Source organism: Serinus canaria, chromosome 3 (genome assembly GCF_022539315.1).
Source record: "Serinus canaria isolate serCan28SL12 chromosome 3, serCan2020, whole genome shotgun sequence".
In the NCBI taxonomy this organism is placed as follows: Eukaryota; Metazoa; Chordata; class Aves; order Passeriformes; family Fringillidae; genus Serinus; species Serinus canaria.
The window spans coordinates 5,956,616-5,981,293 of NC_066316.1; the positions used below are offsets into that span (position 1 = coordinate 5,956,616).

General features: G+C 44.8%; 1 protein-coding gene across 1 annotated transcript in view; it reads left to right on the forward strand.

Annotated features, from left to right (window-relative positions):
- Positions 1 to 24,678, forward strand: part of ISM1 (isthmin 1) — a 42,632-nt gene that overhangs the window by 13,518 nt on the left and 4,436 nt on the right. Inside the window, exons 3-6 of the mRNA XM_050972337.1 lie at positions 10,097 to 10,333; positions 18,966 to 19,233; positions 22,192 to 22,335; positions 24,433 to 24,522. Coding sequence (XP_050828294.1) covers positions 10,097 to 10,333; positions 18,966 to 19,233; positions 22,192 to 22,335; positions 24,433 to 24,522 — 739 coding nt within the window. The remainder of the gene's footprint in view (positions 1 to 10,096; positions 10,334 to 18,965; positions 19,234 to 22,191; positions 22,336 to 24,432; positions 24,523 to 24,678) is intronic.

Consider the following 24,678-nt stretch of genomic DNA (forward strand, 5'->3'; position numbering starts at 1 on the left):
ACAGCAGTCTGTCCTCAGACCAAGCACGTGGCTTGTCAGTGGGGAACCTGGTTTTTAGTGAGCATCTACCATGATGGCCATTTTCTGCAGCAGATGGAGTGAGGCAGCATCAGGTGCAGAAAATGCACACCTTCCATTTCTGTGCTCAGTTCTGTGTGTTCTGCATCCAGCCCAGATACAGAGCTGGCTTGGCTGTTTCTGTTTTCCTCAGCTGCTGAAAGCAAACTACATGAGGCTCAGCCAGTGTAAGGTGAGAGTTCTGGCTAGTGAGAGGCATCACCTAGTGTTTAAAAGGGTTTGCCCTTGAGAGATCAATGGCTCTGAAAAAGCTGCTGAAATCCTCCAGTGGATGTGAATTTGATCCCTGCTCTTCTTTGATCTGGCATTCATGGCCCTTTGAATAATGTAAATCAAAGCTGCCTTTCTCACCTTCCCATCCCTTTTTCTTCTTCTGTCTCCTATGAGGATCATTTTTTCATGTTCTTAGGAATACAGCTTTGGCTGTCTGAACATCAACATAAAACAAACTCATTATTTGCATGACATCAGAGTAAGGGCCAGATTAATACCACCTCTCTGATTTTTTTTCCCTTTCCTTTTTTCCCCCTCTCCTTATTTTTTCCTTTGTCCTACCTACAACGAAATACCAGGGGAGCATGCAGATGAAATCATGTGTTTGCACACATATGGACTGAGGGGGGAAAGAGATGCATGTGCCACTTCCCTGAAATGCACTGCTGCCATTGACAAAAGGAGCAGCAATTACATTGTTATTTTGGGTTATAAACCCCATAACACTACCATGACAATTATTGCAGTCTGCTGGTGAGAGCTCTATGAGGAGAAAATGTATATATTTATCTCTTTAGCAGGGTTGAGTAGCTGGAAGTGAGTTCTGAGCCTTCAGTTTCTCTGCTGGTTTTGCTTTTGGATCTCTCTTGGGATAGAGCTGTTCTCCCTCCCTGGCTATGGCTTATCCATGAGGGTCCCATCTCTGTTCTTCACCAGAGGAGGTGAGGATACACAAAACTGAGCTTCTTATCTTTCCTCTCTTACCTTGCTGCTCTGCTGAGCTGCTGGGACTAATCTAGAGATGCTTTTTGCCTGCTCCCATTCATTTTATTGCCAGTGGCGTCTGGGTGGCTTCAGGCACATGCTAAGAACTATAACAACTTTAAAAAACAAAACCATTTCCCCTAAAAATAGCTCAGAACTAACTAGTGATCGTGGGGTGGGAGGGAGACAGAAATGAAGATATTTTCATTTCACGTAAGTGTCAGATCCAAAAGCATCTGCCTTGTGCAGTGCATGTATGGAATTCATTTCCTGCCTGCAGTCAGTTGGAATGCCCCCCGAGTCGTCAGAAATTGAAAATCCAGTCATGCTTCTTTAATCAGCTCTAGGAAATAGCCCCCTCCCTAACTGCTCTAGGAAAATTTATATATACATGCACTGAATTCAAAAAGCCCGTGCTTCTCTGCAGGCACAGCCTTTCTCCCCTCTTGGGCAGAGAAGGGTCTCCTCAGTGCCTTGCCATGGTGTGCCACCTAGCCACCCACTTGCTCTTCTTCCCCACCATGTCCCTGGAGGGAGGCCTTTCTCCTGTGAGTCCCTGTCCTCTGGTTTCTTGATCTGTCACTCAGGCAGCCCAGGGAGGGGGACAGAGAGAGCAGGATGTCCCTCGGGGTACCTGCTGCTGATTCCCCGACTTCTGGGACTCTGGCTGGGCCCTCCCAGGGGTTCCCCTGTTGGGGGAGACCCTCCTGGAGTGGTTCTGTGCCAGGAAAGAGAGACCCACTGGATTTTTTCAGTGTTCAGGTTCTTGTTTATTGTTATCTTATCTAGAGTTTTACACGCTGTCCACACCAGGCTCAGGGCACTGGAAAAGCCCTGCAAGAATGGCCAACAATCTCTTGTTACAAGGTCTTTTAAAGCTAAACTGTCCAAGTAAGGACTGACACCTAGATTATTTCCCTTTTAACCCAATAACTGATCCCAAAGAGCTGCAATGTGGGCTTTTCTGCCCAATTACAAAATGCCACCCAAACCCATGAAGAAGAAGGGAGAAGAAGCCTAGGACAACGCCCTGTGCCCTTCATCTTGCTTCCATCCACAGCATACTCATAATTCCAAAACCTCCATTTCCCACCCAAGTGATACACCTACACTGCTCTCTACAATCTGCTTCACACTTTAGTGGATTCTGGTCTATTCTGGAGTTTAGGAAACTTTCTCCCTGAGTGAGGGTCAAAGTCAGTGCTCCCCTGGGGGTCAGGGCACCCCAGAGCAGACAGGGAAATATTCCCAGTGCCCTGGGTTTCCACAGATGTCCCCTGCTGATGGCTTGACATCACTTGCAGTTGCTCCTGTATCAGTGTCCAAGGTTTTCCAAGCAGAGAGGGTGAAGCTGTGCACTTGAAAGAGCATTTCCCTGCAGGAGCTGAGGTGCTGGGGCTGCTGCTCAGATTTCTGCTGCTGTTTGGCTGTGAGCTCCTGGGTGCAGTAACCCCTTCAGTGGGGGCTGTGAGCACATGGCTGGTGCACAGACATTGAGGGTGAACAAACCCTGCCTTTCCTCTGCCTCCAGCCCCTCCCTGCCATCCCAAGGAAAGTGAGCTTTAGTGGGGAAGGCAGCTAAGGGAGAGGCACGTAAATTATCTCACAGCCATTTGGTGGTGTGTGTGTGTGTGTTTTGAGCACCAAGGCTAAAGTGATTTGCCTTTTTTCAGGCACAGAAGCAGCTTTGCCAGAAGCACAGGAAACATCATGTTTTTGGAATATAACACTTGTCTGCTTTCTTGCTTTCCCGTTATTAGCTTTTGCTTATGTGATGAAGTCATCGTGTAACTTTTAGCCCACAGGGACTAAACACTTTCTAGTCTCTAAAAACATCTGCCAGTTAACACAGCCAGAGTCACAGACACTTCTGAAAGCATAGGGTGGATATTCAGTGGCATATGAGAGGGAGACATGGAGGCTGGGAATAGCTGTTTCTTGGAAACTAACAGCTGAAGGCAACTTTGGAAATGGAAAAGGCTTCAAGTAAGGTTACTCTTTTAGCTAGGGAGAGATAAAAACATCACTTATTAAAGCTGGTTCACCTAGTGAAATCCTAGCCGTGGTGATTTAGTAGAATAAACTTGCAAAAGGACATAGTTTAAAACCCAGGAAAATAACTTAAGTTGTATGTTTGTTCTTTCATTTACACTGATGTTTTGTGTGCTGACCTGCAAAGCCTGAAAAAAGGGTTGTGTACAAAAAGTATTAATATTCTGAATTTCCTTTGCACTTTTGATTGCACCTTAAGGCAGCTTTTCCCATTCTGTTGGAACCTAATGTGTAAATTATGATGCAGATTTGATGGGTGAGATTAAACTAGTTTAATTGAATTTATCGAGGGTATAAGTAAATTCTATTTTAAAGCTTTATTTTACTACTGATTTTATGCAAGCCTCTAATAAGAAAAGAATTTGAACTTTCAAAGAATTTGCATTTAGGCACCACAGCTCATTGGTGTAGAATGCTTGGGCTGCTCTTCAGCTGTGCCTTTACCTGTTCAGCCACTAAACCCTGGATTAGCCCTGTGTGGAGAGCTCAGCCAGGCAGCGACCACAGGGAGGATCTTTGGAGTCATGAAGGATAACTAAATGTTCATCAGCAGCTCAGGCAGCTGAAAATACCTGTTAACTAGAAGCAAAATTTGGCACTGAGCATCTGTCAGAGCCCTGCACAGTTCAGTTCTGTGTGCTTGGCTGTCCCCTGGATGGCTGAGCAGATAGGCTGAAGAACAAAGCACCAGTGTTGTGGTAAGTTAGAAAATTTGCTGAAGGGCCTCTGGTTTTTTTCCAGCAGACATTGAGCTGTAATCACCACCAAGTTTCTGTTATCAAAGTGTTTATACAAACTGGCAGTTCTTCACCTCCACGCTGAACCATGCTGTTTGTATTTTCCAGCTGAATGAAAACATGAAATACAAGCAAACAACAGAGCATAAAAAAATAGCTGTGATGTGAAATGTGTGTCCACAGCATGCAGCAAAAAGATCTGAGTATAATATGGTTGGTTTTCTCCTCAAGCCCAGAGTTATAACCCTTGTCTGCCAGAACCATTCAGATGTGGACCCACTGTTTGCCAGTGGTGTGGAGGGGACAGAAAAACTCCCAGGCAGAATCTGAAGGAAGGATGGACCAGAGCTTGATGCCAGCAAGGGAATGAACTGGCTCAGCAGGGCAGGAGTGGTGCTGGAGCTGCTCTGGCACTCAGGAGGGATCAGCTCACAAGGTTCAACAAGGCCACACCAGCCTTTTCCCCCACTGCAGAGGGTGCTGAGCCAGTGTTAGCCCCGTGCCTGGAAAGAGCTGTCTGGTACCTCCTGGATGTGATGGGCCCTCAACCCTACAGCCTGAGCATCTCTGCAGTCATAACTCAATCCTGGCCACACAGTCAGCCATCAGGATTTTCTGTGCAGCCATGAGGGCTGCACAGACAGGTTGAGAGTGTAGAAAGCCTGAAACTCAAAAGCTGATTCTGTGATGAATGTGCCCAGCTGCTTTGAGATCCTGGTTGTGCTGTATGCAGCTCCTGAGAGCTATTTCAGCATAAGGCAGACAGCCAGCTGGGCTGGGCACCCCAGACACCTCACTTTGCCACTGGCAGCAGCATCTGCAGAGACCATTCCTTCAGCTGTGACTGTGGGTTGATGTCTGCCCTGACCTCCTTACTTGCAGCAGTATTTGTGACTCCATCCTGTTCTCCACAGAGACAAAACCTCTGCCAGAGCCACACAGCCCCTGGGGCTGGATTTGGTCTGTCCACGGCCACAGAGTCACCCAGGCAGGTGTAGTGCAGGTTAGAGCTGCTTACATTGTCATTTCACCAGTTTTGCTGGAGAACTGGAGAAAAATAGAGAGCTGTTAAAACACAGACCATGATTACCAGAACTTTATTATTGTTAGGATTGTCATTATATTATCAGCTGTTATCAGTGATTCATCTTTTATTTGCACGATGTTTAAAGCAGATGCTCTGTTTTGGACCTGCTTAGTGAAAACAATTGTGTGCATACAAACCAATGCCATCTGGTTTAAATCACTTATTAGCAGTGATTATCTAAAATGCACTCTTTATTATTGGAACAATTCATTTGTGCAGTTTTCTAAAGTGAAGTAAAGTTTTTCACTTCACTGCTCTATGTGAGTGAGGGGCAAGCTTATTTTAAGGAAAAATTAAAATGTCTTGGTAGCAAAGTGGTTGATGTAACACCCCTCTGGTCTGAGTTCCTGTCTGACTGCCTGGACTGGATGTGGCATTAATCATAAATCTTTCTCTGTGTGTCTCTGATAATGTTTCTCAGCTGTTCCCTCACTGCCTGCTCCTTGAACATGCCTGATAGGTCCCGTGCTGTTTATACTCCTGATAGATGAAAAAACATAAATAAACTCCAGGAATTAGATCACCCAAGTTCCTTACACATCTTGGATCTGTGCCTGTAAGAGTCTCACGTCGTGTCCTGGTGTGCCACTCAGCCTCCCAAGGCTGCTTAATTTTAAAGGGATCATTTAGCACTAACCTGAGAAGCCACAACAGCCTTCAGAATGAGAACAATCTGTGTGGGCAGGTGGGAAATGAAACCAGCCCTAATGGCTGTGATGGTTTTCTGGGAAGGCCTGAGCCTCCTGCCTCATTCTGTCTCTGATAGCAACAGAGCATCTGTGAAGTTCCCTCATAAATTAAAGTTCTTTGTTGCTGGTGGCTGAAGATGCTGTACAGGTGCGTCATGAAAGTGCAGTGACAGACCCTGGGTTTTCAATTCAAGACCTCTTGCCAAGATCATTTTGCAAGATATTTCAAAGGAGTAGACAAGAAATAATAAATAAATATGGCTGCAGCAGGGATTTAGCAATAGATTCCCCTGCTGCCTGGGAGCTGTTAGAATATAAGTTGTATCAGTTTTCTAAAATCCTCTCAACTCCACAATTAGCAGTGCTTGCAAATGTGCCCTTGCTTTGGCAAGTAGGGAGTGAAAGGAGAGTAATAAATATGAAGGGCAGAGAAAGAGCAACTGCTTCAGAATATTTTCTGTGTTTTCAGTCATTCCTCACTTACTCTCTGTCTTGGTTGTTTTTCCAGAACTGGAAATGGTATTAAAATAAGGAAGAGAGGAGGGAGATGGACTCCTCACTTGCCAAAATCGCAGAGAAATTCCCTTTTCTCCCCTAGTTTGGTATTTTTACAAGTTCCCATTTCTTATTAGCTTCTCTGTGGGGAAGAGAAACAGTACATTCCCTGCTCCTGATGTCTCTTGTGGCAGAAGGAGAAACAGGATGGGAAGGCCAAGGAGGGTGTTAAAATACCAACCTGATTATTGCACAGTTAATCTGCAATATCAGGCAGAACATTTTTCCTGCATGCAGGGCTGTCCCTTGGGGCTTTAAACCCTGACAGAGTACAGGTCCCACCTGGATCACTGAAAATTATCCTCACAAGATCCTGTGAATTGCTCTTCTTTTGTGGTTTATAGGTGGACACTGGTATGTCCTGACCTATTGCCCTCCATTTTTCAGAGATGGGTGTTGCAAGGTGTGTTATTCTGTAATGCAAAAAAATGTGTCAGATTCTCTCTCAAGGGTTTATTTCATTGCTTTGTCACACAACCCATAACAATGGCCTTTATATACTGTCCACACTTGGAACACTCAAAAATCCTAAGCTGGTTTTGTATTAAGAACTTCTATATTTATCTGATCTCATGGGGCTTGCAGAACTGTAGGTTACAGCCAGTATGAGTAACCTCTTAAAATCATCTTAATGGAAAGTCTAAACATGGTGAATAATCCTTTTAAATGAAGAGGGGGAAAGTGTTTTATCTTAAAATATTTAGAGCAGATGCATCATTTGAGTAAGCCAGTGTGCCTCAATTAGAAATGTCATAACTTCAAAGAAACTGAGTCAGTAGTTCTGAATGAAGTGACATAGCTCTTAAAGGAAGGCAAACAACACTGCTTTCCCAAAAGCATCAGTAATAAAATTGTGTACACCTAAAAATAAACAGTGTGAAATATAAACATGGGATGGGAAATAACGTAAAAGTAAGGAAAGAAGAATATCCCCCTCAAAAAAAAAAAAAAATCAAATTTCATCTATTAGCTTTGGAACACAAACCCTATTTTCTTCAGAAAGGGTGCTGGCATTGCAAAAAGGACAAACTTTTTCCTTCTGGATGGGTCTTGGAAGAGCCTTTGCAGAGCTAATGCAGTGGCACAGGGTGAGCACAGTCTTCTCTCCACGTGCAGTTCAAGCTCACTTTTATTTTTGGCAGCCTCTTTAATCTTTTCACCAGAAATGCACATTTCTAATAATACTTCAGGTCAGATTAGACGTGACACCAAGAAGTGTCTTCCTAACAAAATGGACATCCTCTTCATTTTATTGACTGGAAACAAATGTCCGTTCCGCCGTCGTACCACGAGCAGATAACTGGGACGGTCACCCATGCTGAGCATTTCCACTTGCAGTGCAACACAGAGGCCCAAGAGCTCCTAAAGTCCTTTCCCAGTGCAGAAGGGACTGAGAGACCTCTGGGCAGAGCCTGGGTCATTCCTGCCAGGCATTAGCCAGCCCTGCTCTGGAAGTCAAGCTCCGTGTCCCACTCTGCGGCTCGGCACTCGCTGCCATCAGAAATGTGTCCCGGGGGTCTCTGGGTTGTGTCCATCCTGGGCAAGCAGAGTGGCCCATCCTCCCTTGCCTGCAGCAGCCTTTGGGATGGAGCAGTTATCTTGTACCCCCTCCCTTTTTCTTTCCCATGTGGAGCAGCCCCGTCTCGCCCAGTCTGTAATTAATGGCAGCCCCTGCCCCAAGCAGCTTGGTAGTGGGCCCGATCAGCCTGATGTCATTACTTCACCATGACAATTCCCTAACTGACTCCATGTGGTATTCCATCTGTCTGACACTATTAAAAACTTTTTATATAGCCCTTATTATTGTAGTTGCTGAGCTCCCCGCAAACATCGCAGTGAGGAGGGGAAGTGCTGTTATCCCCACCGAGGCACCAGCAGAGCGTGACCTGTCAGGATCACACACCAAGTCTTGTCAGAGACTTAAATCTGGGTCTCCAAAGCCTTGGCCAGCTCTAGCTGCATGATATGTTAACATCCTGAGAAGCAGGATGCTCCTGAAGGAGCAGACAGATAGGGAAAGGATGGAATCGTATGTGAGAATTTTGTTAGTTTTTAATAAAATCTTACTTTATTTTTAATAAAGGTAAGATTATGGGCATGATACCCCACTAAAAATAGTAAAGTACCACATTTTTTTCTGTTCCTCCTAACTGAAGTCATTTAATCACAGCACTACGACGCCCTGTTGTTAGTCAGACATTACTGAAAAGCCATTTAATCCTCGTGCACCAAGCATGTTAAATTCTATCTGAAAAGTGTTAAGTTAAAGCAGCAGCATATGAGTAAGGAACACAAAGTTAGCTAAGTGGCCGTCAGTTTAATTTCCCAGAGCCTCCTGCTGTGTGATCTGCTTTCTACTTTGTGTTGAATGAGGGGTGGGCCACCAAAGGCATCTGAAAGTCCTTCCTGGTCTCCAGCAAGCAGAAGAGCCTCTTTCAGCCTTCCAGCCAAGCTGACTGTCAGGAGCACACACATTTTTAGCTCTGCACACATACACTAACCCAGAATTTGGATCTGTGCTATAGATAAATGTATAAAATTACCCTTAATGCAACAACAATATTAATTCTGCTAAATTGCTTTTGCTCTTTACAAAGAGGGTGCAGAGAGGAGGTTAGAGGAGAGCTACCTTCATTTTTACTCGAGACAATTTCACTTAGTCCGAGATTAATTCTTCAAGCTTAGTTTAACTCAGTGAATATTTTTCTGTAATGTGCACAGGTTGTATTGTAACATCCCTTTAAAGGTCAATTTAGAACCTTCTAAGCAAATAAACACAAAATAAAAGAAAAAGCATTGGAGCTGTTATCTATCTGAGAGCTTAGCTAAAGGTATGCTGTGGCTTAATTTGAACCAGGGGAGCTGGATGGAGATTGCATTTAACCAGAAATGCTGGCAAAAATATGCTTCAGTAGAGCCAGAACCACATGTGGCCATTCCACTTTAATTGTGCTTGTTTTAAAAGATAGCTCTTTAACATTTACCCTCTCCATGCTTGCTGTCTCTTTATGAACTGAAAATAAAAACTCCCCAGGCAGTCATACTAAGACCTCAAGCTAAAATTTTTCAGCTGAGTCAAACCCAAAACCTGTGCGGAATCTACCCCGTGCTTTTTTTTTCCTTTTTACCCATAAGAAGATTGGACTTCTCTGCTGTTTTTCCCCCAAGTCCCCCAGGCCAGCCCTAACCCAGGCAGCCAGTGTTTTGATCCTAAATGTGTCTCCTTGGTGAGGTCAAAGGCAGTGGCAGCAGCGCTCCTGGTTCAGGGGCAGCCTGCTGTAATGTACTACAAAACCCAGAAGCACGCTCAGCAATAACAGCAGCATTAACCACTGACCCACAGCTTGGTGAAATTCAATCCCACCATTAGGCAAACATGAAAATGAGATCCCAGAGGAAGGAAGGTTCAGATGTTCAAGACCAGAGGAATTGGGTGAAGAACACAGAGACGAGATGGAAGCTGTTGCAGACTGAGGGGAGAGAAGGGGAGGTTGCCAGCTCGGCGGTAGGATCTTTTAATACCATAAATTTCAACATGGCCTTAGCAGTCAGTATTTTTGCTTTGCTTTGGAACAAAGCAAACTCAAATGATTTAAGATGGATTCCTTTCAGCATTTTTGGGGACATGTTTAATGTGGTAGATTTGATTTCCCAGGGGTTTCTTCAGAGCCTCAGGTTTGTTTTAAGTCTGATATTTGTGTCCATGTGTAGGTGCACACCACAAGGCTGGAATGGTTCAGGAGCCTGGAAGAAATAAGTGCCCCAGTCTGACTCAGTTTTATCTTGTGTCAGCTGGTTACAGATCTGTGTTTCAGCCGTGGGTCTGGGTGCTGTAAGGCTGCAGCCACTGGAGGAATGGGGGCACAGGCAGGACTGCACGCTCTCAGTTGTCATTACTGGGCCTTGCTTTTCTTCCCCAGAACACACTGACTGCAGAGGACCATTCTCCTGAAGACAGCTTCACCCTGAACCCCGAGGAGCCACGAGAATACCCCAATCTCCAGGCTGCCCACCGGCCGTTCCCCAAGGAGCAGTTCAGGCAGGAGAGCGGGCACACGGCCTTGCAGAGAGATGGACCCAGGTCTTTTCTCCTGGACCTCCCAAACTTCCCTGACCTGTCAAAAGCAGATATCAATGGGCAGAATCCCAACATTCAGGTACAAATTTATGTTAACATCTGACTATTTCATAGCTTACACAAAGTTATTTTACTGAGCCAAGATGACTTTCAGCCAGGCTTCCATGATGTGCAGCCAGAACAATCCATGTCTACCAACAGGGAATGTATATAGTACAATATAATGTAATACAGTATTATAGATAAAATACATAGGATACATACCTTTTCTCTCTAAGTTAATGCACATATTGCAATTTTTTTCTGAATTTCTTCTTGACTAGTGTTGATTGCATAAGTGTGGAGATCAGTGTAGACCCGTTTGTGATACTAGACCCACCTTTGTGATTGCCATTTTGGAGCATATTGCCTTCACTGAAAATAAAAGGGTGTTTTAATTTCTGCCTTCAATTTACTGTTGTAAAATTTGTTTGTGAACAGATCTGCATTTTGTATGCTGTTATAAAATGCAACCATCCCCAAAGGCTAACGGAGAGCAAGTATTTTAGTTTCAGCTCAAAATGCATTCCTCTGAATGGAAGTGAGACTTAGAGTTAATTTCTGTAGCAGCTGCTTGTAGTATAAAAAAAAATTTGTCTGCAAAAAACTTTGTTATATGTTATTCCTCAAACAGTTCTTGGGTTTGGAACGGCCTCTTACAAGCCACTTGCATCTTGAAACTTCAAGGATCGGAAAGAGGAAAAAATGAGTGATTTGTTTTTAATTCAGAGCCTTAAAGCAAAATTGGCATTAATAAGCAGTCTTTTTTAACCAAAACAATAAATTCAAATGTTGTTCTGCCTAAGATGTGCTTATAAAAACAATGCACTAATAGATCTGGTTTTCTGGTTAAATTAATTCCTGGCTTCTTATAGTCCCCCAGCCCACAAAATTACCATCCTTTTGATATGTCTAAGAAGTATGTATGTAAAGATGTAATAGATCTGCTGGTGAGAGGCCAACATGCTTGAGGGGGCTGGGGATGTTCACCCTGGAGAAAGGAAGGCTCAGGGGAGACCTTAGAGCACCTTCCAGTGCTAAAGGGGCTCCAGGAAGGCTGGAGAGGGACTTTTAACAAGGGCATGGAGTGATAGGACAAAAGAGAGTGGATTTAAACAGGCAGAGGATAAGTTTAGTAGTTTTAGCAAGTAGTTATAGGAAGAAATTCTTTACTCTCGGGGTGGTGAGGCCCTGGCACAGGTGTTGCCCAGAGAAGCTGTGGATGCCCCATCTCCAAAAGTGTTCAAGGCCAGGCTGGATGGGGCTCTGAGCAACCTGGTCTGGCAGAAGGAGTGGAATGAGATGATCCTTCAGACCCCTTCCAGCCCAAACCAGTGCACGACTCTTAGCCATGACTGGGTGAGAAGAAGCTGCCTCCACGGGATCGCTCCCTTGCGTTCACCACGGATGAATTGGGCCACTAAGAAATCTCACAGATTTGGGGTCAAGGGCAGGTCTAGTACTTGACAGGCCAAGGGAATAAACAGGTTCAACATTTGGTGATGGAACACATCTCTTGTGCCAGGAGAACCCTTCCAGAAAGCTTTAGGAAAGTATCTTGGTTTGGAAAGACCGGAGTCTGCTAAGGAAGGCAGGAGCCTCCCTTGAAATGGAAAATGTAAATCCCTTTCCTCTGAATTGTTATCATTTTGAAATTCAGGGGCTCTCAGGCAAAGATATGGGAATAGGAATAGCAATGTTTACTAGGAAAATTAAAATACAGGTGCAATAGTACAGAAAAAAACCACTGACAGGGTGCTTTTCAGAGTACAGCCTGACCCCCTGTGGGTCAGGGTCTTGGCAGCAGTCCCATTCCATGGTGGCTCAGCCGTGGTTCTGTTGGAGCAGGGATCCTGTAGAGGGGTGGAATTTTCCTTCCAAGGTCCAGTGGTGGTGTAAATGGGCCTGGTCTTCCTCTGGAAGACCAGTGGAGAAGAAAGCTGCTCCTCTGGGAATGCAGTGGGAGAGGCTGCTGTGGTGTTCCAAACCTCAGATTATATCCAGGTGGGAATGCTTGGCTCCTCCCCCTGGGTGGAGCATCTCCCAATGGGATGATGGAATTTTATCAGCCAGGCAGTGTCACTCAATGGCACATTAGCAGAAGATATTTCTCAGGGGGAGGATTGGCTGTGGGAGAGATAAAGAAAAATGAGCAGAAGAGAACTGCCCCACCCCTAACAGGTGGCAGTAGGATACACACCCCCAGTCCCATCTTGTGACCTAAGCCAGAAGGGAAGATTGGAAGCTGTAGGGACCCCAGACTGTGGCATGAGACAAATCATCCAACATCACTATTTGAACAGTTCGTAAACTGCAGAGGAGGACAGGAGGAAACAAAAACCTTTCCTGAGTGGTGACAGCATACAAGGTTTAGACACAGGGATAAAAGAGATGGAAACAGTTCCTTGGCGTGTTTTCATAGTTACTGCTGCTGCTATGGCCTCTTTTCCACCACCCAGTCTTGGAAATATGTCAGCAGCTCTGTCAGCAGTTTTGCTGGACTCTGAGACCTGGGAAGACTGGTCCTGTAAACTGGAAAGGGGCAATGTTGATCCCAGAGCTCCTGTGCACATGGATGAGCCCTTTCAGAAAGAGGCTCCCCAAGTTCTGCATTTTATTTACTCTGAATTTACTCTGCTTATTTAGGTGAGTAAATAGTGATTACACAAAGCTTCTTTAAGTTCTTGTTTGACAGTCTTACAGCTGGTCCAGCCTCATGGACATAAAACTCCCATTAATTCCTTACAGAGTCAGAGAAAGTTTATTTTTTTTTTGCCTAAAGGTTGTAAAAGTTGGCCTACTCTTATACCAAAGAACAGGATTATAGTGAATTCTTGCTTGTTAAACAGTTCTCTACTGACCTGAACAGAAATAGAGACACTTGTTGACTTGCAAATTTCTCATCAGCTATTTGGCAGGTGAAAACAGAATTGATGCTTATTTTTCCTCTAGCACAATGGCTCCCAGCTCTGTAAGTTACAACTCTGGGAGTGTTGATTTAAAGAGTCCTCCCAGGACTGGGAGGCTGGATAGGAGAAAACAGCCTCTGTTTTAAGATAGCACAATGGCCACATTTTCTTCTCAAAGACTCGAAACCTCTTTTTTCCTTCTACTGAACAAACCAAAAATAACATTTTTTAATGGAAATTATACCTGGGAATTAAAAATCCAAGAAGGAGGCATAAAATTCTTCCAAAGAAGCAGGTGGAAAAAAATACTCCAGTGAGTTCTCTTTAGGGCCTTTTCTTCTCTGGTTCCTGTGAGATGGTGCTTGCTGTGTCATGCCCTGGTATGTGCTCTTTTAGTGATGAGCTAAAAGTGAGTATCAGAACACCATCAGAGGAATTCAGATTACCCCAGGTGCTGCCATATTTATTAGATGATAATGTAAGTACAGCAGACTGTCTCTAGAAACCCTCAGAAGCAACAGTCAGGGCTGCAGGAATCCAGATGAATATGAGTCTGCATACATGACCAGGACAACCCTTATTGGCCTTCCTGTGGTGTTCTAGCCTTGTAAAATCTCCCACCATTTAAAGTGGCATTTTGTGCTTCAGCTGTGCTTCCACACTGGTTGCTGGGAGTAACCACAGTGAGCACAGACTGGCTGCGTGGTTTGGGGTATTTTGGTTTTTGTCATTTTAATGGTTCTGTCAGTGCCTGGAAGCCTTCTAGATGAGAAGGTGAATACAAAAACTGATTACACTTTTTTTTGAGTTCCTTTCACAAGTGGAAAACCCCTGCTGTCTAGGTTAGCACTTGTTGGGCAGACCAGCCAAGGGATGCCTATGCAGACCCTGTAATTGGTCAGGGTTATTATTCAAAGCCAGAATTGTTCTTTCCCCTGAGCAGCAGAATGCAGTCACATGGGAGGTGTGACATTCAACCTGCCTGTTTTCCATTTCTGATGGAGTTTTTTTGTGTGTTCCAAACAACCTTTACATCTGCAGCCAGCCCTCTCTTTGGAGCCAGATGTTTCAGCTTGCAATTGAACTCTTGCTCTTGTCCCCCAGCTCCTCTCCAGGTTCACCCCTCACCTCCACCTGCCTCATGATGTCACTTCTCACACATTTTAGATGTCCTTTTTAGCTATGGTTTATGTTTGTCCTTTGAAGCTGCTGGTTTCAGTGCATTGGGAAGCAGCCCCCTGTTGGAGTTGTCACAGAAGACTCAGCAGTGTCTGACCAGTCCTACCAGTCTCATCTCTTAATTTAGCACAGGAAGAGCCAGAGGGCTCCAGCAGTGCTTGTTTCTTGTACTGCCTTCAAGGTTTAATGCCTTGAGGTGGTAGCAGGGCAGTTGCTGCCAGGTGCAGCCCTGGAAGCACGGTGGAGCCTTGCAGGAGCTGGTTGTTCCAGCTGGAGAGCCTTGTGCAGGCAGAGCCTAAATCCAGGGAGCCCAGGGTTAAACCCCTGCCAGCAGCAGAGCTGTGCAGGTTTCTTTGTGCCATGCTGTGACAAGAGCTCGCTGCAGAATGCAGAATTCAGGGCTGGAACCCATTTTTGTCTCTGGGGTTCACTTGGGCTCATCAGAGATTGGAAACTGGATTGACAGCATTAAATAGAAGTCAGGTCTCAAGTCACATTGTCTTCTCTGCTCCCAACAAAGCCTCAGGGACCTTCACTTTTCAAGTCCAGAAAACTGTTCTAAGTGACGTGACACACCCAGAAGTAAATTACTGTCACTGCTATCAGCATTTTAATTAAATTTATGTGATGTAAAGCCAGATGTACCTTTTCAATCTCGTACTGAACTTGTTTCTGTTCTCCTCATTGCTGACTTGCACACGTCTATCTTACCCAAGATGGCAAATTCTTTGTTGAAAATTTGCATCAATTGCATGAAAAAAAAAAAAAATAGGATAGAAATATTGTAGGATCTGCTGCTTGCACAACATCACAAACACAGTTCTTCCTGAAACATAATCTTCTGGTCACTTAGGGCAATGTTTACACCAGTAAAGTGAATTCAGAAACATTGTCTCAGTAAACAGGACAAAGAACACAGAACTTTTTGTGCACTCTAGCAGGCTGGGATAATATTTATCTTCTGTATATTTTTGGCCAGGAGAAAATTGGATGTTGGTGTCTGGAGACATCTGTGCATGATACACTTGTTTCATTAGAAATTGCCTGCAAATCTGTTGTTTTAATGTGCCCACGCCAATTGTTTTTAACAGTTTTCAGATGAATGTCTTTATTCCTAGCTCATACAACCATAAAAGAAGTGGCTTTATTTTAGGTTTGAATACTTCTGGGGATGGTTGTGGATTTATACAAGAGCTTTTTTTCCACAGACATTTTGGGAGACTTGGGAAAAACCTTTACAGTTTTGATAATCACTGGAAGAAGAAATCAGCCTCTAAAATGGGCTCCAAGATAGAACTGCTAAACCAGATCTGTTTTTCAATTTTTAAGAGAACATGTTTTTGTTGGAATATTTACAGAGTATGAAAGCTTTTCCAGAGCTTCTCTAAACGCCTGGTTTGTATTACTCTAGTTCCTGATCTTTAAAATTCTCTAATTCCCGATTCCTTTATTCCTTTTTATAAACAGCCCCCAGTATAGAAACTGATCCCACAAGTTACATATTTCAGGGCCATGTATGTGCACAAGCATTTGTGTCAGTGCAGTCATGGGCTAACACTGTGGGTCTGTCTGTAGGTCCTGGGAGGAACTCACTGAAAGCTCATTTTTCAAAATTTTAGACTGGGATAAGGGAGCAGTTGCTCGCCTGAAACAGCAATCTCTTCTCACAATTCTGCACTAACTTCTGGGTCATAGAGTGGAGGAGGGATTACTGGGATTATGCCTCTGGAAGGGCCATTCAGCCAAGTCCCTGAAAACACCAGAGTTGAATTGAAGCTGGCTTCTGATTTCCAAGAGTGGCACTTCAGGCAATCCCAGGATTCCTTACAGAATTTCTTTCACTGTATGATTTTTATTCCACAACAAACACCTTGGTAATCAAAGCTTGAAGCAGTGGAGAGGGGAGCATAGGGATGAGTCAGACTACCACATTTTGAACTTCGTGATTTTGTTGGACATTGGACATTTTGGATTTTGTTTCTGCTGTTTTTGGTTTTTAAATTGGCTGTGTGCTGGAAAACTCATTTTAGAGGCCTTTCTAATAAACTTCCTCAGAGGTAAAACCAGACTGAAGGGGCTGATTGCACAAATATTCCAGTCTTGGAAGCCAGTTAGTGGCAGCACTGCTGGAGGTCTGGTGGGGTCTGGTGACACTGGAAGTGTGTGTGTTCCACCTGCCTTTCCTGACCAAGCTCAGCACATGTTTTTCTGTCCCTGCAAACCCTCTTTTCCTTAAGCTGATTTGGCATCATCAACCATTATTTAAAATCAAGTTCTTATGGTTCTTCAAATTGTCCTTGGCTGAAATAATGCCAGTTCATGCTGATTGACTTTCATACAGCTGCAGATTATCAAAGCATATGGAGCAATTTTCATTTTTATTAAATCAGAGGGTTTGTTTTTTTCCACTTTGCTGAGTCATTGCTCAGAGAGTTAGTGTGGTCTAAAAAATACTTGCTGCTAAAGTACTGGAACTGTGCTGATTTCCAGGTGGGGAGTGCTAAAGCCCCACCACTGGCAGTGTTTGCTGCTCAGTAAGGAGATTTCCTTTCATTTATTGTGAAAACTCTGTTTTGCTTGGATAGAGGTAACAATTTTGAATCCCTGAACTGACTCTGATGTTTTCAAGCTTATGAAATCCATTTTAATTCTTGGTCTGTAGAAGCTGAGGTTTAATGAAGTAACCATTCCAAGTCCATATTTAGGCTGGGAGTGAAATACCCTTTGTGTGGAGAGGCTGTTAGGCTGACAGCTGCACTTTCCCTTGCTCTTGCTCTTTTCCCAGTGGAGCTTCATAGTAGCCTGCAAGTTTTTTTTTTTTTCATTTCAATGGCCTGGTCTGTGGTAAAATGCAAAGCATGAAATAGGTTCAAAATCTCCTGTTTCCAAAGAAAGGATGTGTGGGCATTGTTTGTGTTTGCAGCTCTGAAGATAAAACAGTTCTGCTTTGCTTCCTGTGTCACAGCCTGTGGATCACAGGTAGCTGTCACCTCTTCTTTTATTTCTTAGCAATAACAATTGTATAAAACTAATCTTTTATGTGCAATGCACACCCACAGAGCTGTGTGAATTACTTTTAGCATAGCAGTGCATGATTTCTGTTTCATACAACCTGATTTTCATTGTGTACCATCAGGAGAGGCTGAGAATGCCTCTGTGCCTATTAAACATTGTAGATACATCTGACAGTCACTTCTGGTTGTTTAGCCAGTCCAGTGTAATCACTGAACCATATTAGCATGAAACATCAGAGCATTTTATGATCTGTCTGTGGCCAGGCAATGCTTGCATGACTCACAGAGCCAAAGTTTCTGATGGCCAGTCCCTGCTTCTGCTTAAATGGGCACCTATGTGCACACACAGTATTTATCCAAGAGTTTTACAATTACACATTGTTCAGCACAGAAGGCAATAATCAAAGGCTGCTCCTATGCAGAATGATATTGACATTTGTGATGTCTGTGAGGGAACTGGGCAGCAAACTCTGAATTTTGGTTCTGGGCTTCTGTTAGAAACCATAAACAGGTTGACCATAACAGGCCATTATACTCTTCCAGCATGACAAAAGGACCTACTTTAAAGGGCTTTGCAGCAAGTGGCTTACTCAGCAATGGTCAGAGGAGCTGCTGGCTCCCCTCACTGCCACAAGGTGTGGTTTCATGCAGCAGTAATGGCTGGGCTGCTGCCAGAGGGGCCAGACAGATGCAAACCCAGCAATACCTGGGCTCTGCATCTCGACCTTGACACACGTGGCCTTGCTCATTTTGAGTCAGCCCAAGTCCTTGGAACAGGCTCTGCACACTGGTGTGCTTCATGCTGGCCTCAAATTCAGCCTCAGCATAGAGTACAGGTTTGGTTTTCCTTTTCCTGGTCATATATGTTGGGCTCTGAACACGTTTTCCCCATAAGGCAGAGAATTCTGCTGCAAGGGTTTTAGGCACAGCGTGGGTTATTATTTTGTGCAGGATTTTTCCTGCCTTGGTTCCGAGGTCTGGTTCAGCAGAGGTAGCAGGAGGAATCACTCAGCCTCTGCATGTCTCTGGGCTCAGTAATCCACACATGGTTTACAGCATGCCAAACCCCTGGTACTGCACAGCCCCTTTGCCAGGCACCACCTTGTCTGTCACTGTGATATTTTCTGAAAATTCCTCTTTGCCCAGGATTTTCTCCTGAGAAGCTGAAAAGCCCCAGCTTCTCCCTGTTTTACTGCTTTGGAATGTGGCTTAGACAGTGTTTACCAGCAGGTGCATGTTTGGTTGGTTTCATGTGAATTGTTTTAACTTAATGGCCAATCACAGCCAGCTGTGTCAGGCTCTGAGGAGTCACGAGTTTTTGTTATTCATTCTTGCTAAGCCTTCTCTCTGCATCCTTTTTCTCTTTCTTTAGTATAGTTTAGTATAGTATTCTTTAATATAATATCATTAAATAATAAATCAGCCTTCTGAGAACACAGAGCCAGATTCATCTCTCCCCTCATCCTGGGGACCCTCACAAACCCCACACCTTGTCTTTGCTGTGTGCAAAGTTTCCCCCTGACAAGGAGGAGGCACTGACAGTCGGGCTGGTCTGCTTTGAATCCCACAGGTTACCATTGAAGTGGTGGACAGCCCTGAGACAGAGGCAGACAAGGAGCTGCAGAAGGAGAGCAGCAAGCCCAGCTGGCCAGCCCCCTCGCCCGACTGGAGGAGCTGGTGGCAGAGATCCTCCACTCTGACTCGCATGAGCAGCGGCGACCAGGACTACAAATACGACAGCACCACTGAGGACAGCAACTTCCTGAACCCTCTGGGTGGGTGGGATAGCCATGCCCCCAGCCACCGGGCATTCCAGTCCAAGGAGCAGCCAGAGTACGGTGGGTTTGTGTTCTTCCAGGCCTCCTGTGGGCATCTTGGGATTGTCACAAACAAGCGTGGGGGGAAACGAGAATGGTGAGGCATGGCTGAGAGTCAAGCAAAACAAGAGTTTTTCAGCATGTGGCTTTTGTTCATCAGCTTTCAAATAGGAATCTGTGCAAATGCACAAGCCGTGCTGTGGTAGCTGCATTCCTCTAGTAAGTCTATAATCTTGAAAATCATACTAGTTATCCCAGAAGAGGGCCTTTTTTAGTCCAACGTGTGCTTTTTTTTAAAAAAGAGTAGAGGAAACAAGGTTTCATATTTATTTTTAGAGTAAGGGTAAGTACAAATTTAGAATCGTGTGGTGGTTTGGGAACCAGAATAAAACTGTTGGATAAATAAGCAGGATCTGAAACGTGGTAGTATTTGGTGGATACACAAATAAGATGAGTTATGTTGGTGCATGTGTGGGGAGTGGCGTGTGCAGCAGGAACATTGTGTATTTGTGTGTGTAATATTCTTCCAGATGTGTCATGGGGAAAACAATTGTTTTCAGCTTGTTGTATGAAATAGTTGCAGAAACTAGAAACAGAGAGGAGCTACAGCTATTCACTGCCCTGACAGGCTGTGACTGTCCACATGGGAATGACCCAAGGGAGGTGAGCTGAACTGTGCTCACAGGAAGAGCCCCTTGAATTTAAGTTGTGTGTAAATACAGACTGCTTTTGGTCAAACCAAGGTGTCAGAGCCATGCTGCTTTTACCCTGGCATTTCTGTTGTTATTCCCCAGATGCTGCAGAGTGCCTGGGTAAAACACACTGGGTATTCTTCCATGACTTGACTAACTTGAAGTACTCGAATCTTAGAAATCAAGACAGAGTTTTTATGGAATAGTGTGTTTAAACACATACATGTGTATTAAATTTTGTGGCCAGAAGATCCACAAAGTCTAATCTATCCCTTCTTTTTGCACCTACATTTATTTGTGGGCAGGGTTTATTGCCAAGAATTCATATCTTAGGTAGTTATTAATATAAGTTAATTGTGATAGAAAAATCGCAGTAAGAATTACAAATATGAAAATAGGAAGAGCAGGTTGAGCTGCAGCTGAAAATATAAAGTGGTATGTATCAGTAGTGTGCTTCCTAGTGCACTGTGAACACTAGGTAGGTAGGTCTAAAAATTATCCTAGAGCTCCCTGCTGCACACCAGAGCATCCAGCTAACTAGAATCAGCTCCTGGCCTTTTGGCTAGCCTAAAATGCTGGCCTTGTCCAGGAGGATGCAGTAGCAGATCCTGCCCATGAGGGGTGTAGATGTTCCACCCACTGACCTTTCCTGTGTGTCTCTCTCCCCTCCTGCCCCTGCCAAGGGCTCTCCCGGCCCTTCCTGGATCTCCTGGGCTGGGCTGTCTGACAGGCATTGTGCCTGCTCACCTGCCCTCCTCCTCGCCAGCCACATGGAGATAAAAGAATTGGAAAAGAGCTGAGAAAAAGAGCAGAGCCAGGCATAGTGGGCAGATCACATTTTCCTGAGACATCTGATGCCTTTTTTGGGCTGTTGTGGTGCCTGCCTGCTGGCCAATCCCAGAACCACAGGTCTTGCACGCTGACATTAGCCATGTTCACACCCTCATCCCACCGCAGACACCTGATTCCAGCGTGGTGGCTTCCCCATCATCAGCCCTGTCAGAAAAGGAGGAGAAACACATCAGGTCCTTGCCATGAGGAACTCACATCGAGGCAGCTTGCTCTGAGATCCATAACCTCCCCATACTCCTGGCAATAAATGTTTAATAGCACCCCACAGAGCTGTTGTCAGTCGTTGCATATGGAACAAATCAAGTTACGTGTTCTGCTAACCAGCTCAGGAAGCCCACAGACAGCATGGCCCTGGGGGAAAGCGTGTAGCACAGAGGCCAGGCAAGGCAGGGATCCTCCCTGGCTCTTGCTGTAGCTTAGGTACTCTCACCTAGAGCTGTAGGGCAGGGCTGCCTCAGAGCCACTAAACCAGATTTTGCTTTGCTGTCAGTGGCGGGGTAACCCAAAGGAGCTACAGCTGCAAGTTATGATCACAGTAAAATATCTCCTGTAGGTTGCAGGGAAAACCATTAAGCCAAATATTCCCTCAGCTAGGGAGGCCAGTGGGGAGGCAAGAAAGCTGGGACAGGTTAGTGGGCTTTGTTTGGTGGGCTTCAGGTGGTGGGATGTGCAATAGTTTATGCAGCACACAAAGGAGGCTGGTTCCGGAGGGTTTAGGTACTCACAGCACATCAGCTCTTTGTTTTGGTGTCCAGTGCCTTTGTCTGTCTGCCAGAAGAAAACAAAATCGTGTTTCTTTTTTCATAAGGTTACTTCTAGTAAATAGTCAGATTTGATGCTATTTAATAAGTCACATGAGACACTAAATATTACATGTTGTTCTTGGTGCAAGAAAAGCATGCAGTTCCCTGCTCTCATAGCAGTATTCCTGAAATATCTGTTCCCCGTTGAAGGGACTGAAAAACAAAATTGTGATTTTTCACTCATGACCCTTAGCTTCCCATAACATGCATCTTGCCCAAAAACTGAGAACCGTTGTGTGCTTTGAAAAGATGAAAAAGAAAACTCAATTTATCCTTTGCCTGATTAGTCTGTGGTCCACAAACACATTCCTGTATGCAGGGAAATGACGTGAATAGATGTGCGCTGTTAGTTCATGACCGAGCTTTGCAGCTGAGGATCCTCAGCAGCCAAAAGGTCAAAAGAGAAAGGAAATATTTTTTCAAATAATGTTGCGTGCATTTCCCTGAGGAGCACCAAGTGTGAAAACCATTTAAGCAGCAGGCTCACGCCTGGCACTCCGCCCGAGCTTCAGGTAGAGACATCTGGATTCCATTCGTGCTTTGCCTGCTTAATAAAAACCACCACACAGTAGTTTTTGGGTAGCAGGAGTTTTGTTTCCTCATTTCCTTCCTGGCATTTGCCCTGTGAACAGATTACATGGATGGTGAGGGCGAGTGGAGCCCCTGGTCCCCGTGCAGCGTCACCTGCGGCGGCGGCAGCCAGAAGCGCACCAGGAGCTGCGGGTACGCCTGCACCGCCACCGAGTCCCGCACCTGCGACAGGCCCAACTGCCCAGGTGGGAACTGCTCCTGGCAGCTGCTGCCAGGGGAGCAGGGATGGGTGGGCAGGGCTGGAGAGAGCCCTCCTGCACACAGGGCCTGGGGGCTGTGTGCTCCGTGGCAAGGTCAGGGTGCCGGCGGGAAAAAGAGATTTTCAGCGCCGTTTATTCATAGTAGTGATGCACTGCTAGATGCAGTCCACCATCCCCTGGGACTTAAAAGACATCATCCCCTGGGACTTAAAAGACAAGTACAGGCTTTCTCTGGGTCATGGGAGTCGTTTTGGTGCACGGGTGTTTTGTATTCTAAAGGGTGTGATCTACTCCCTTGAAACAAATTTGGAGCTGTTTCAGAATTTCCAACCGGCTGTGCTGTCGCCTCAGTGAGCTCCTGGTTTGCTGTGAAGGGGATGGCATTGCTTGCATTGTGAGCAGGGATGAAGGGATGTATAGTTTTAGCTTGATTATATTCAGAAAATATGGTCAAGGAGCCTTGCCTTAGCTTCTGTCCATTCACAGGATTTGACATTTTGAAGTGTCCTTACCACCACACACTTACCATCTTCACTTTGGCAAAATCAGAGCTGAGCACTCAAGCCTACATCATAAAAATTTGAAGCTGCTATGGAAAACTGTTTTTTAAATGTTGCTGTGTGTTTAAATTTAGACCAATTTGTCATGCAGTAGCTGCCACAATGCAGGGGATAGGTGCAAGTTCATTACTTCCCAAGATCAGAGAGAAGTGAAAACACAAGTCGTGGTGGCATGCATTACTCTCAGTTTACCTAATGACTCAGAAAGGCAGAAATTTTTAAACTGGAGGTCAGGATTTTTTTAATGGGAAGTGAAATGTCAGCAGGGCTGGAGAGGAGACTTAGAAGACTTGGTGAGAGAGTTGGAGAGAAGCTTCTGACTTGCAGATGGACCCATGACTCCATTGCAAAGCAACAACTGCGAGGCAGTTCAGGGAAAAACGTTTCTGCATGCTCTCATACATCCTAAAACCTCAATAATAAGGAGTTAGTTCCAGAAGAAAGCAAGTAACCCCCAGTTATATTCTCTAGTATTTATTACCAGCTAGCACCAAAAAGTGGCAAACTTGAAAGAATATATTATGTCATACAACAGACCTCCAACGATCAGCAAGCAAAATATATTCACTCTTTGATGCTGTGCTGACATTTTCAAAATTACAAGGTCAAAGCTCAGCTTCTGCTGTTTATAATTCCAGCAGTGAATTACTGCCTTGTAATGGGTTCTTGGGTATCTATTATTCTACATCTAGTGCTGGAGTTAAGGCAAAACTTATGATAATTTTGTTGAAAATTGGCCTGAGGCTGTTTTGAAGCTTTGCAAGCCACTATTATGCCCCAGTTCAGGAGATCAGGAAAAAGTTCATTGGCAAGGTGGATGGTGAGTAGACTTCATTATTAACCATACAGTTATCACATATTAAAAATGTTTCAGTTCTCTTTAGAGGTCTTTAATTCAATAGAGAGGAAAGGGAAAGAAAACCCTAAAACCTGCTTGTGTTAAGCCTACATAGCACAGAAATGCCAGGCACATCAATAGGCTGAACTAAAGCAGCAACAAAAGGATGCTTACTTTGGCAAGATCATTTTTCTGGCAATCTCTGTGTCTCTCAGCTGGTAGCAAACAATTAACTGGAGGCTGCTGGTAAATCCTGATATGTTGAGATCCTGATCTTTTATTTGACAGCTGTAAGTGGTGGGGATGAAATTGCTTGGAGAGGTTGGTTATCTCTTGCCTGCTCACACCTTTTAACTCCCTGGCACTGGGAGAGAAAAACAAGCTCAGTCTTTTTGTAACAGCATCATTCTTCCTTGAGAAATGGTTGCCCACATGCAGAGATGAGCTTCCTCACCTGCCTTGCTGCCTCCTCACCTGCTCACCTCCCTGTCACTCTGTTTTACCTTGTGAACAGCACAGGTTCCTTGGTCATTATGGTTTCAAAGGAACAGTCCAGCAGCAGCTTCAGAACAGTTCCCTGCCCAAACAGAGCACCTTGCAGAGCCTGGGGAAGAAGGGGAGGCAGCTGGTTCTGTTGTGTTAGAGTGGGGAAACAGCAGCAGCACTAACACGAGTTTGTCTTAGGGATCGAAGACACCTTCCGGACAGCTGCCACAGAAGTCAGCTTGCTTGCAGGGAGCGAGGACTTCAATGCAACCAAACTGTTTGAAGTGGGTAAGCAGCCTAGTCAATCCTTCAGTAACAGATAAGGGACTTCCTTAGGGTTTTCTTAGTCCTGTGGGATCGAGATACTGAGTTTAGCATTTAAGTAACAGCCATTTGTTATCTTGCTCATGTTCGTGATCTGAAAATTTGCTTTGGTCGCAGAAT